The following is a 14,772-nucleotide window of genomic DNA, read 5'->3' as shown; positions in this document are numbered from 1 at the left end:
ATTAGACCAAACTTAGGAAAACTCAGGATTGGGATATGTTGTATATTGGGTTGCTTTCTGATCACTGAGTTTTATAAAGATGAGTGATTTGAGAATAATATCCAATTGCTTACCTTGCTACTGTTTCAGAACAATGTAGTAACATATGGCTACTAAACATTTGGCAGTTTCTCCAAAATCACATGATTAGTTATGTAATCAATAAATATGTTGTATTTATTGAAAGACTTCTAACTACAGTGTTTCACATCTAAGGCATAGGGCATAACACAGAGCATTAGAGCAAACGTGGCTGATATGTAACATCATGGGGGCAAACTGTATTTTTACAGTATTTATTACTTTGACTTTACATCATAATTAGACTTGTTTTTGAAAAGGTTTGCAGAAATGATGTGCTCCCGTTTCCCCAAATTGGAAACTGGTATAATGGAATAGAAAATAAGAACTTCATTCCTTTTTTCTCTTTCATATTTCTTAAATATGAATATCCATGATCTTGACAGATACAAAATGAAGGCTTTTCTGACAACAGTGTTTTTTAGTTATAGTAATAATAATAATAAATGTTATAGTAATAATTATTATATATAGTAATAATAAATAATAAATGTTATTTCATACCACACATAGTAACAATGTTTTTATGTGTTAGAATATTATACTTTATTATTACTAAGAAATCAATTCTTATTGATTTTTATGAAATGTTACACTCAATAAAACTGAAGGATATTTAGTTTTCTCCAATTTTTGTAACTTCCTTTCTTTTGTTTTCTTTCTTTTTATTTTTTGTAAAGCAAGGTCTTGCTCTGTCACCCAGGCTGGGGTGCAGTGGTAAGATCACAGCTCACTGCAAACTCAACCACCTGGGCTCAAGCAATCCTCCTATCTCACCCTCCCAAGTAACTGGGATCACAGCTGTGTGCCACTGTGCCCTGCTATTTTTTTTTTAGTAGAGATGGGCTACTGCCATGTTGATCAGGTTGTTCTCAAACTCCTGGCCTCAAACAGTCCTTCCACCTTAGCCTCCCACAATGTTGAGATTATAGGCATGTGCCACCATGCCTGGCTCATTACACATATACCAGTATAGTTAAATAAACATATAAAAATTACTAATACAATTTATTTAAATATTTTAAAAATAGGGCACTTACAATTTAAGGTACATTTTCTCTTTAAAATTTAATTCAGGCTGGGCATGGTGGCTCATGCCTATAAATCCCAACACTTTGGGAGGCTGAGGCAGGCGAATCAGGAGGGCAGGATATCGAGGCCATCCTGGACAACATGGTGAAACCCTGTCTCTACTAAAACATTAGCTGGGCATGGTGGTGTGCACCTGTAGTCCCGGCTGCTTGGGAGGCTGAGGTAGGGGAATTGCTTGAACTCAGGCAGAGGTTGCAGTGAGCCAAGATTGCGCCACTGCACTCCAGCCTGGCCACAGAGCAAGAATCTGTCTCAAAAAAAAAAAAGATTAATTCAAATATCCCCACTCTGTTAATTCTGCTCTGTGCATATTACTTTCTTCTGTGGCATGCTGCTTGTAAGTTATAGAGTAGTGTTTGTATTATATACTTCTCTCCCTGCCTGGCCTACATGCTTCTTCAGGATAAGAACGGTGGTTTTGTATATAAGCTTTAGCCCTTGTCACTGTTCCTAGCACAAAGTGGGATTTGGATGAAGGTTTGTTGAATTAAATTAAACTGATGTCATGAGGAGCTTCAGTCATGTATGATCTGACCCAAAGTCATTTAAGGCAGAGACAAAATGAAATAAAAAGATTGACCAACATCACTGATACAGGAGTATTAGTAATAAATTCTTGCTTTGCAAGTTTATTGTGGATTTTTCTAAACATGTGAGGTGAACATCTTACAAGTTTATAGTAAAATCATCGAAAGTCTTTTCCTCTCCAATAGCCTGGGTTAGGGTATGCCCAAGTTGGTTTTGTTTACAGTGGAGAGGACACAGTATTTAGTTCGATATGTGTTTGAAAGCTGGCTCCACCATGCTGACTGGTCTCGGGAAATTATTTTATTTACTGGCCTTCACTTCATTACCTGCAATAAGTAAATCTTTTCTTGCTAAAACCTACTACTAATGTTGTTGGGAGAATTAAATGAGATGATACATAAAAGTGCTTTTATAAATTTTAATGGGCTAAACCTATATAAGTTGCTCTCATTGTACTGGATAAATACAAATTCAGCAAACCCTTAGTAAACGTGTACTGTCTGTGACTATGGGAGATACGTTCTTGGATTGATTCTAAATACCGTGTGTGATATACAATATTTCCCCAGGGGAATCGATTGTTGGTTGTGACAGTTAGTAAGTTCTGCTTGATTATGGAATATCTAAATGCCTTCTTTATACTTTGAGCAGGCTTTCGATATGTCTGAATGATTTCAGTTTTAATTTATTAAATTTCAATTTATTTTCTGGACTAAATCAAATAATTAAAATAATATACTAGAAAAGATTGTTATTAGAAAGGAAACTATGTTCTCACTGTACTTTTTGAAAAAGAAAGTTGTACAACCTTAATGCCCTAAAGTTACCCCCAAAATAGGAATTCCTTGTAGAAATTAAAAGGTTTATGTGAAACTTTGAAACACTTGCCCTGGCAGGCTGGGGCTATAATTTTCATAAGCTCTTTTGGGCATCAAGTAATAGGTGCTGACTTAGATGTAATCCTTCAGATCTTTGAGATACAGATTAAGTTTGAAATGCATGATCTTTCTAACTAGAAAACTGAGAGCAGTTTTAAAATCACCAGGTCAAAAATTTTAGGTTGAGTAATATTCGCACACATAGAAATGTTTTATATCCTTGTAAAATTTTCTGTTTAAAGAAAACTTAAGTTTATGAAATAAACCCTATCTGCCCTTTGAGTTTAGAATTTGTTTTGCCCAAAATTTTTATCAGGTTTTCTTTAAATATCAGACTTGTAAATATACTTACTATTGGATTTTTGGGTAAATACAGCTTTGAGGAAGTGTGTATTTCCATCTGCCATATACTGTCCCATTCCCATATCATTTCCAAGAGAGCAGAGTAAATATGGGTTCATTTAGAATTGTATGAAAATGTTTGCTTAAAACAACCTCTTTGGAATGGAAAATGTCAAATTGTTGAACTTACGTCTCCTTTCTTTTTCCTTAAGGAGAATGATGTTGAACGCGTGTGTTCTGAGAGCCTGCTGCAGTCCAGGTTTGCTTGTTTGTGTTGTGTGTGTGAATTTGTATACATATTTTATTGGTTTTAAGAGAATTATTTGGACCTGACACTCCAAAATATTTTTGTTATCTTTTTGGCAGGAAACATTCCTCACTACCATTACCCAGACCCACTTCATCGACAGACAGTACTATAACTTCAAGTGGTAAGTGGGTTTGGAAGTAGTATTAAAACAGAGTGTTAGGATTATAGTTTTCAGCCTGATGTCCTGTGGCCTGCTGGGTGTGTGCAGATGAGAAGAACGTAGGCAAATACTCTTTTTGCATAGTATTCACACCATTTGTTTCTTCCTGTTGACAGATTCTGGATTAGAAATTCTGAATATGGCTACTTGTGACCTTGACAGTAAGAAAGAAGAGGACACAAGATCAGCTTCTCCAATGATAGAGGTCCAAGGTAAAATGTTGACAGGTGTAAGCATGATTTTCATTCTAAAACACTAACCAAGTCTATAAGCTAGTGAAGCAGCTATCCACACTAGCTCAATGATACTAATATTAATTTTTTGTAAAATAATTCTATGAAATAATTTTGAACATGTAGCCTGCAGAAAAGAAGTCTAAGTGGTAACTAACCATGGGCTTCACATACAAGGATGGTCCCATTTTTTCTTTCAATTTTGTAGGCAGAACAAAAATTATCATATATTGTAACAGGACAAATATTTCCTATGGCAAAGATTGACTAGAATTTACTGGTTTTCACCTGTGGCACAGAAGAAACATCACCTGCTTAGGAAATTCTTGGAATCCTAGTTCAAATTTATCAGGTTAGAAGGATGGAGCAATTAGCCACGGTCCACCCAGAGGCAAAAGAACTAACCAGGTGGTTTGTTAGGTCCTTTTCTGCTACTTGACTCTGAAAACAGAGTAGTTATTCTCGACCATTCTCAGTGAGACACCACCTTACTGGACATTAATAGGCTCTAATTCCCACTTAAAAAAAAAGTTAATCAAAGAAAATTCATTGTTTTGTTTAAAGTCAACATTTAAGTTTGAGATATAGGTGCTAAACTAGAATAGTCACAAAATTGCAGAAATGGGATCCATTTCATGGGTTAATTACAGAATGTCTCTATATTCCACCTCACATAGAATAAGTAAATCTTTTAAGTGAAGATGCACCAAGATTCCATTTTTCACCTATCATATAGACAAAGATGCACAAGTTTGATTACACTCTGTTGGTAAAGTTGTAAGGGCAAAAGAAAAGTGCCGTAAGAAATATAACTTTTTGTAACTATAGCAGTCCCCTTTTATTCATTGGGGCTACATTCCAAGAACCCCAGTGGCTTCCCAAAACTAATGATAGTGCCAAACCCTCTATACACTATGGTTTTGCCTATATAGATATACCTACAATAAGTTTAATTTTTAAATTAGATATTAACCACAATAACTAGTAATAGAACAATTTTGACAATATATTGTAATAAAAGTTAGGTGAATGTGGTCTCTCTCTCTCTCTCAAAATATATTATTGTAGGTAATATTTTCAGACCGTGGTTGACAGTAGGTCACTGAAACTATGGCAAGTGAACCCTTGGATGAGGGAGGACTACTGTAATATGAAGAAAAATGTTCCAATAGCAATCAAAATGTTAAAAGTATATGTCTATTGATACAACTATTCATTTTCTAGGAATTTATCCTATAGATAATACATACGTACACATATCCCAAATGACATATGCAAAAGCTTATATATTGCAGCATTGTCTGTAATGACAAAATGTTAGAAACAAGTTAGACTTTCTACCAATAGAAGATTATATTTTGGCATATCTATGAAATCGAATAATAATTTGCAGGCATAAAAAATATGAATAAGGAGATTTTTTCTTACAATAACATAAAAGGACTACTGTTCCTTGGAAAAAGTACAGAATGTTATGTATAGTGTACAAAATTTTGTTTAAAAAGGATAGAAAAAGTTGGGTTTTGGTGTAGGTGGGGATGGCCTTACTCTGCTGCCAGGCAGGAGTGCAGTGTACAGTCATAGCTCACTGCAGCCTCAAAGTCCTGGGCTCAAGCCATTATCCTGTCCCAGTTTCCTCAGTAGTTGGGATTACGGGTGCTAGCCATCACATACCACTAATTAAAAAAATGTGAAGATGGGGTCCCACTGTGTTTCCTAGGCTGGTCTCAAAGAAAAAGTTTTTATGTATGCATAAAATACCCCTGGAAAACTAGACAAAAATTAATAACATTGTGTCTAGGGAGATAAACTGGATTTCTGGAAGTCATGGATGGGAAGGAAAATTTTCACTGTAAAACATTTTTACACTCTTTGATTTATGAACTGTATGACTCTATTTGCCCTAAAATTTTTTTAAAATTAAAATAAAGGCTGGTCACATGGCTCATGCCTATAATCTCAGAAATTTGGGAGGCTGAGGCAGCAGGACTTCTTGAACTCAGGAGTTCAAGACCAGCCTGGGCAACATGGTGAAACCCCATCTCTGTAAAAAACACAAAAATTAGCTGGGCATGGTGGTGCACGGCTGCAGTCCCAGCTACTTGGGAGGCTGAGGTGGTAGGATCGCTTGAGCTTGGGAAGCAGAGGTCACAGTGAGCTGAGATCAAGTCATTGCACTCCAGTCTGGGTAGCAGAGTGAGACCCTCTGGAAAAAAAAAAAAAAAAAAAGACCTAGAATAAAATTTCCATAGGGAAAAAAATTGTATAGCTGTGAAGAAACTGCTTACCATTTTATTCTTATTTCCATATAAATTTTACAAATATAATACATGCTTTAAATACTAAAACATATTTGTATCTGCTGACCTTTGTGCCTGCAGTGAACTAAATGTAGGACAATAGATTGAGGAAACAGGAGAATAATTATCCGGTACATATCAGTACAAATAAAGTACATCAAAATGAACAGAAATTACCAAAAGGAATGGCACAAGTTAAAAGTACATCTTTTCTTCTTAGTTTCATGACATTTTATTTAGAAAGGTACCATGTTTTAGAAGGATATCCTACTTTTTGTTATCAGCCTTGCATATATAATTCTGAAAGAAGACTTGTAAAGCTATTAAAAAAGCTACTAAGTTACTAATTTTTCATCTTTCTGCAACCCATTTTTTATTATGCCTGTAATGTGTCCCATTAAAAAGCACAGCATCAGCCTAAAAAAGGATTTTTTAAAAAATCCTACTCTTTGAAAGCCATTTATACAGACGTTCATTACTTTTAAGATGTCTTCTCTGGCTGTAGCTGCTTCATCCCAATTCTGAGTCAATGGGCATGTATACATTTTTTGTAGTTCACAATTTGTCTCATATGTTGAGACCTTTGTCAGTTACTGGTCAGTCCATATTGCCGCCCTCACTATTTTCTCCTCTTTACTTGTTCCTCCCCACAACTGTTTTGTGTATTTCCTGTTTCTCATAGGCACAAGTCCAGCTCATGATATTACTGCATTCCAAGACTCTATGAGTAAGGATAAAACCATATTAAATCTGGTAAGGAAATACGCATATCTTACAATGGTAGAACTATCCCTTTAAGTTTGCAAACTACTCTTAAAAGTCTTATTTATCATTTCAAAATATTATGAAATTCATATAATTTAATATTTTATAGGTGAAGTAGTTGAGGCCAAAGTGTTTTTGTGACTTGTCCATGGTCACACAACAGAGTCAGAGCTAGGACCTCCAAGCTCCAACTTGATTTATCATTCATTCATTCACTCACTCATTTATTTATCAAAAGTCAACTGGAAACAAGCTAACTATTTGTCTGTGGAGGACTGCTTAAATAAATTAATGCATTAATAAATGAAGTTGAATAAAACAGTGATATCTATCCTAATGGTATGTTCTACTCAGGTGAAGAAACAGATAATTACTCAATAATTAAAGTGTGTTTTGTGATTTGAAAGGAAAAATGCTTGAGATTGCAGGCCAGAAAACATGTCATGGAGGAGGTACCGTGTGAGTGGCATTGAATGTTCTACAGTTGCATTACCTCTATAGGTAAAGCTCTATAAAACATAAGGATAGCTGGAAATTATTAGACGAATTAAATTCTTTCCTTAAAGAAAAATCTCATTAGGGCCAGAGTGGTGGCTCATGCCTATAATCCCAGCACTTTGGGAGACTGAGGCAGAAGGATTGCTTGAGCCTAAGAGTTTAAGACCAGCCTGGGTAACATAGGGAGACCCTGTTTCTACAAAATATAAAAACAAAACTTCCAGGTATGGTGGTACATGGCTGTTGTCCCAGCTATTTGGGAGGTCAAGGCAGATGGATCACTTGAGCCCAGGAGGTTTAGGCTACAGTGAGCCATGGTCGCACCACTGTACTCCAGCCTGAGCAACAGAGCAAAACTCTGTCTCAAAAAAGAGAAAAAAAGAGAGAGAGAGAAGACTTCTTTCTACTTCTATGAATTAATAATCATTTATGAGTAGCTACAGATCCAATTCCATGATTCTTCAAGGGTCTTGTTTATATCTTGGTCTCTCTGTTGTATGTGTGGAGGGGTGTGTGTGTGTGTGTGTGTGTGTGTGTGTGTGTATCGTTAATTTCTTCTCAACACACAAGCATCGTTCTAGCTATGCATTTGGTTGTGAAAAACAGAGACCCATACAAGATAACTCAAGTTAAGAGGAGGCCATGGCACAGACTTGAAGCAGGAAAGTAAATGAGAATTTTTCAGCATTTCATTCTGAAGCTAGTTAAATGATTGGATATGTGATCTGGAACAATGACATGATGTCATCTGTGTCCTTCGTAATCCACAGGGGACTGATTCCAAGACTGTCTCAGATACCAAAGTCAGAGAATGCCCAAGTCCCTTATATAAAATTGCATAGTATTTGCATATAACCTAATGAAATGGGAGGTTTCCTGATTCTCCTTGCAGGACGTGCAACAGTGGTGTGGCCACCTGCCTGGTCACCCCACAGCTCAAACCCTTAGGAGGAGCATGCAGACTGGCAGGTATAGAGGCCAGGGTGAGGGCTTTTGGGCTGTGGCCCCCAGGTAGCGTCTAGGGGTGAGTGTCTGATTTCCCAAGTCCAAGTGGGTGTGTGTTACAAAGCTCTTTCAGATTTGCCATCTGCAGACAGTTTGTGTGTTAATTAGCTCAATGGACCCTCAGCCTTATTACAAGGACAGAGGGCAAATGTGACAGCTTTATGCATCCTGAGCTCTTGCCCAGTGTCCCAAAAGAATTAGATTACACACCACCTGGAAGGATGAGTGCAAGATTTATTGAGTAGTGGAAGTGGCTCTCAGTGAGATGGATGGGGAGCTGGAAGAGGGGATGGAGTGGGAAGGTGCTATTCCCCTGGAATTGGGCTTCCCAGAGGCCAGACTCTTCCCTGACTGTCCCAGGCTGAACTCCCCTCAGTGTACAGACATCCCTCCTCTTCTCTTTTTCTCTGCCATGTCGTTCCACCATTGCCAGTCTGCCAGTCTCCTGGTCTGCTGTTGTGTGCCCACCAAGGTCTCAGGTTTAGGTTGTCACAGGATGAGGGGTGTGGTGAGCCAGAGTGGTCTTCAAAAATGCAACATGAAGGCACAAAAACAGGATTGTTTGTTCTCATTTAGGTCTGTGGGCATAGGCCTGAGGGTGGAACGCTCACCAGGGACCCTGCCTTTCTCTATCCAGCACTTCCCTGCCCACATCTTGTATTACTAACACATCCTCTTATATACTTCACATCATCTCTAGATTACTTATGATACCTAATACAGTGTAAATGCTATGTAAATAGTTATAATGACAAGAAAAGAAATCTCTGTGTTCGGTACAGATACAACCATTGTTGACCTAACTACATATTTTTAAAATCCATGATGCAAACCCACACATCCAGAGGGCCAGCTGTATAGGCAGGAGCAGGATATAGTGTTGGCTAGTACATATGCTGAAAATGGTTGTCCCTAGGAAAAAATGAGCAGAGGAAAATTCAAGTCCTTTAGTCTTTCATAGTAGACTCTTCTGAGAAAATTCCTTCTCATCTCAAAAAAATACAGACATAAAGACACTTTTAAAAATAATGGATCAATTTCCCATTGGAGATGGTGGGACTGGTTAGAATACTATGGCAATAATTTAGATGAGATGAAGGTAGTATGAATTTAGTGAAGGTGCAGAAGAGGAGATACATTTGAGAACTATGAAGGGGTAGAATTCACACAGGATGATGTCATGTCAGGGGTATAGGAAAAGGTAGATACCCAGACTGATGGCTCAACTTACAGAATGAATAGAATAACATGACAGTAGAGAAGGAGGAGGAAGAGTAGAATTTGTGGCGTAAAATAAGATCAGTTTCAGACAGGTCAAATTTCAGACTGATTTGGGATATCAATAGTCTGTAAGGAGATTTTATATGTGGCTACACACCCATTTTCATAAACTCACCTGTATAACTTTTGAAAGCAGACACATATTTGTGAGTTACCAGCAAAAACCCAAGTGTGTGGATGAGATTTCCTGGGGACTGTGCCAGGAAGGAAGGGAGAAGATAATGGAATCTTGGCTAACAATAGCTACTGGCGAAGGCAGAGGAGACTGAGAAGGGGCTGTTGTAGTGATGTGGGGCTGAGGCGTCATAAGAGAGAAATCGAGGGAAAAAACCCTTCAAGAAGGGATGTATAGATCATTTTAGATGCCATAGTAAAGTAAGATCAAGAGTGAAAATTATCCATTGGATTTGGCAATAGGGAGTTCAGATAGCTGGTGAGAACACTTTCCTTGGAGTGTTGTGTAAAATGGAGTAGGTAATTGATCATGAATGGGAGAGGAAGAACTGGAAACAGCCATACACAACTCCTTATGTGACCTTAAAACACGTCTATATGCAGTAAAAGCCTAACATAATACTGTCTTAGCAGCCAACTTTGTCACAATTTCTCCAAAAACCTATCTAGCAAGCCACATGTGACACCTCTGTATCACCTACACCTTACCTCTTTAGCCATCCAGTCCTACCTCTTCATCAATCTGTGGCATGTTCCTTGTCTGCAGACATTCCATGCTACTCAAGTCATGGTGTCATGGTGCCACTCTCCTTCCTTTTTTTTTTTTTTTTTTGAGATGGAATCTCACACTGTTGCCCAGGCTGGAGTGCAGTGGCATGATTCTCAGCTCACTGCAACCTCTGCCTCCCGAGTTCAAGCGATTCTCCTGCCTCAGCTTCCGAGTAGCTGGGATTATAGGCCCACACCACCACACCTTGCTAATTTTGTATTTTTAGTAGAGACAGGGTTTCGCCATATTGGCCACGCTAGTCTTGAACTCGTGACCTCAGGTGAACCACCCAAGTGCTGGGATTACAGGCTTGAGCCACCACGCCTGGCCATCTCCTTCCTATTCAGAGCACTTGTTTATTTATCTCATTTATTTGGCAATGGATCCTGGTTTGCATTGTTGTAATTTGTGTCATGTTTGCATCTTTTCATGTTTTTGCTTCAGCTAGATTGGAAGCCAATTTTATTTCCTTCTTAACAGCTTTAAATACTATAGAGCAGGGGTCTCCAACCCCTGAGCCAGGGATCAGAACCCATCTGTGGCCTGTTAGGACTTGCTCACAACAGGAGGTGAGAGCAGGCCAGGGAGCAGGACCACCGGAGCTCTGCCTCCTGTCAAATCAGTGGCATTAGATTCTCATAGGAGCACAAACCCTATTGTGAACTGCGCAAGCAAGGCATCTAGATTTTATGATCCTTACGAGAATCTAACACCTGATGATCTGAGGTGGAACAGTTTCATCCTGAAACTATTTCCCCCCACCCCACTGCCACTCCATCCCCGTGGAAAAATTATCTTCCAGGAAACTGGTCCCTGGTACCAAAAAGATTGGGGAGTGCTGTTGTAGACTGCTTTTGTCAGAATAGGCTTAGGAGATGACAGGAAGTAGGAAAATGACTGGTTATGAAAGATTTCCACTCTATGTACAGCAATAAAATCTCCTTATGATTTTAGGAAGCCAAAGAGAAACCAGAAACAATAGAACATGAAAAAGAACGTGCTTCAGGAGGTAAGGAATATTTCTCTCAATCCCCATGTGAACTTTTGTTCTCTGCTGCTATTTTTGTGGGTGAAATCTGTCTGAGGAAAGGTATGTCACCTACAATTTCTGCATCTCTAGATAAGGTCAGCAAGTAGGACCAATTATTGATTCCATTGGTATAATTTTTAAAAAGCCACGTTGACTGTTTGATCCCAGAAAACTTGTCATAACTCGTGCTCTACTGTGAACTAAGGACCAAGCCAATGCTGGTAGCAAATGCTGTGCTCTCCTTTGAGTTCTTTTTTAGTATCCCATCTAAAAGTAAAGCCACTATTTACGGAATAAGTGCTAGTATGCTTTCCTCCTTAGCCTACCTCCATTAGGATGGAATAGTGAATCAAGTTCAGGCTTTGGAGTCATATAGATTCTACATGGGGATCAATCTCTGACTAACTTGGAAAGTTATTTAACCTCAAGTCTCAATTTTCTCATTTGCAAGAGGAAAATGAAGAGAAGAAAAGTACACTGAATTGAGAATATATTCTACGCTAAGAACTAGGCTAACTTCATGTGCCTAGTTTTATTTAGTCCTCCAAATACTATGTGAAGTGGTAAACTGTGATTCAGTTACGTAGCCTGTAAAATGTGAACAATAAAATATCTTCCACAGAAGGTTCGCTGTGAGGATTGATTAAATTAATATGTATGAAGCACTTAGAAAATTGGCTGGCATAGGCCAGGTGCGGTGGCTCACGCCTGTAATCCCAGCACTTTGGGAGACTGGGGCAGGCATATCACAAGGTCAGGCATTCAAGACCAGCCTGGCCAACGTGACAAAACCCCATCTCTACTAAAAATACAAAAATTAGCTGAGTGTGGTGGCACATGCTTGTAATCTCAGCTACTCAGGAGGCTGAGGCAGGAGAATCACTTGAACCCGGGAGGTGGAAGTTGCAGTGAGCTGAGATTGTGCCACTGCACTCCAGCCAGGGCAACAGAGTTAAAAAGAAAAAAAGAAAAGTGCCTGGCACAAAAGTTCTCATAAAAGTTAGCTACTATTATAAAAATATTATCAATCTTATCTTGTAGATGGCTTAATAAGTTTGTGACTTGTTAAGATCACATAACTGCAAGAATCAAAGCTTGGATTTAAATCAAGTTTGCTCGACTTTAAATCCAGTGCTCTTAATAACTAATGCATTGTCCTTGGTAAAGTTGTCATAAAATCATATGTGTAAAGTGCTTTGCTCTGGCCCTGGCAGTATAATAAAGCCATGGTTGATGCCATGTTTATTGTCACCAGTATTATTACTTACTACTATTCCTGCTCCTGCTAATAAAGCCTTGATCCAAAGAAGAACCAGGATACCAGTAGGAGGTTTAGGCTTTTGCCATGGGATCAAGTATAACAAACATGCAGGCCAGGCATGGTGGCTCACGCCTGTAATCCCAGCACTTTGGGAGGCCACGGTGGGCAGATTGCCTGGGGTCAGGAGTTCGAGACCAGCCTGGCCAACATGCTGAAACCCCATCTCTACTAAAAATACAAAACTTAGCCAGGTGTGGTGGTGGGTGCCTGTAATCCCAGCTACTCAGGAGGCTGAGGTGGGAGAATCGCTTGAACCCGGGAGGCAGAGGTTGCAGTGAGCCAAGATTGTGCCATTGTACTCCAACCTGGACAGTGAGAGTGAGACTTCATCTCAAAAAAACAAAAAACAAAAAACATGCAAATGCAAAGAGAACAAATTGGGCTGTTGCTTGATTCTGACACATCTTTAAGTCTGAAAGACTATTCACATGCTGAGGTATAAACCAATGATTTTAATGTCATTTTGATCCCAGTAGCATAACATAATTCAAGTGCACACATTACTAACTGGCTATCATCTCAGACACATTTAAATGAAACACCTTTGTTTAGGAGAGAGATAACATTAGATCAGACATGCTTTTACATGTTAAGCCTTTTTACCCAAGTAATATTTTATTGTCTTTTAATAGACTCTGCAGTTTCCCCTCTTCCTGTAACCACTGTGAAATCAGTTAACTTTAGACAAAGTGACAAGTAAGTGCTTCTTCTTGTACCATGTTAACATGTTTTATTTTTCTGTTGGATTATGTTTGAATATGTTTTTTATCTTATCCTACAGCACGTCTGCTAACGAGAAGGAGGTTGAGGTGAGTTTAAAGCAAATTTTTTTTCCTTTTAAAAAGTGTTCTAGGTTGGGTGCAGTGGCTCACACCTGTAATCCCAGCACTTTGGGAGGCCAAGGCAGGCGGATCATGAGGTCAGGACAAGACCATCCTGGCCAACATGATGAAACCCCGTCTCTACTAAAAATACAAAAAAAATAGCTGGCTGTGGTGGTGCATGCCTGTAGTCCCAGCTACTCGGGAGGCTGAGGCAGAATTGCTTGAACCTGGAGGCAGAGGTTGCAGGGAGCTGAGATCATGCCATTGCACTCCAGCCTGGCGACAGAATGAGATTTCATCTCAAAAAAAAAAAAAAGTTCCAGACTCACCTGCTATAGTCACTTCATGCTATTGCACAAGCTGTCTTATGGTCAGTGGCTGTTTGGCTTGGCAGTGACTCAGTACAGGTGAAGCCTATGCATGTCAGCATTATGTTGCCTCTGTATAAAACAGCATTAAACTGAAACATCTGACCACATCCATTTTTCTCTCCTCACCCTCATGTTGTTTTGACAACAGGCAGAATTTCTCAGATTATCTTTGGGATTTAAGTGTGACTGGTTTACCTTGGAGAAGAGAGTGAAGCTTGAAGAGAGATCCCGTGACTTGGCAGAAGAAAATTTGAAGAAAGAAATCACTAACTGTTTAAAACTATTAGAGGTGAGAATCAGAACATTTGGAGTGTAGACATTTGGTCTAGCCAGGCACAGTGGCTCATACCTATAATCGCAGCACTTTGGGAGGCTGAGGCAAGAGGATGACTTGAGGCCAGGAGTTCAAGATCAGCCTGGGCAATATAGTGGGACCCCATCTCTACCAAAATAAAACAAAAAAATCAGCCAGGTGTGGTGGTGCATGCCTGTAGTCCCAGCTACTTAGGAGGCTGAGGCTGGAAGATTATTTGAGCCCAGAAGTTGGAGGCCGCAGGGAACTATGGTCACAGCACTGCACATCAGATTGGGTGACAGAGCGAGACCCTGTCTCAAAAACAAAACAAAAAACACCCACAGAAGACATTTGGTCACATTTTTAGTAACATTTTCATAATTACATATGAAATTACTTGTATGACCCAAACCAGCACCAGGTATGAAGCTCTGCCTGAGCCAAATGTGAATAGAAAGTAAGAATTCAGGGTCAGGCTGAAATACAAGTTTCACTAATAGGAGAGCATCAGCAATAAAATGAAAAATGTCTTTTTAAAGTAGGTGCATGAGTCATCTGCCTTTTCTCTGGATTTTCAAATTTCAGGCAGAAGAGGAATCATGCAGAAAACTGGGCAATAGGAAATATTATCAATTTTAAGTTTCAAAAAAGAGAATCAAGGCTATTTCCATTTATGATTAACTGAGGAAAGAAAA

At 38.9% G+C, this 14,772-nt stretch overlaps 1 protein-coding gene across 8 annotated transcripts in view; it reads left to right on the top strand.

The window, feature by feature from the left end:
- The window catches only part of IRAG2 (inositol 1,4,5-triphosphate receptor associated 2), a 57,880-nt gene that overhangs the window by 24,234 nt on the left and 18,874 nt on the right, over window positions 1-14,772 (top strand). For all 8 annotated transcript variants that reach the window (XM_054238263.2, XM_054238264.2, XM_054238261.2 and 5 more), the window contains 8 exons: window positions 3,173-3,219; window positions 3,327-3,391; window positions 3,547-3,642; window positions 6,646-6,716; window positions 11,191-11,245; window positions 13,220-13,283; window positions 13,369-13,396; window positions 13,931-14,071. In XM_054238263.2, coding sequence (XP_054094238.2) covers window positions 3,173-3,219; window positions 3,327-3,391; window positions 3,547-3,642; window positions 6,646-6,716; window positions 11,191-11,245; window positions 13,220-13,283; window positions 13,369-13,396; window positions 13,931-14,071 — 567 coding nt within the window. The remainder of the gene's footprint in view (window positions 1-3,172; window positions 3,220-3,326; window positions 3,392-3,546; window positions 3,643-6,645; window positions 6,717-11,190; window positions 11,246-13,219; window positions 13,284-13,368; window positions 13,397-13,930; window positions 14,072-14,772) is intronic.

Source organism: Callithrix jacchus, chromosome 9, assembly GCF_049354715.1.
Source record: "Callithrix jacchus isolate 240 chromosome 9, calJac240_pri, whole genome shotgun sequence".
NCBI classification, from domain to species: domain Eukaryota; kingdom Metazoa; phylum Chordata; class Mammalia; order Primates; family Cebidae; genus Callithrix; species Callithrix jacchus.
Note: the sequence above shows the minus strand (reverse complement) of the source record. Positions and strands in the feature narration are given on the sequence as shown.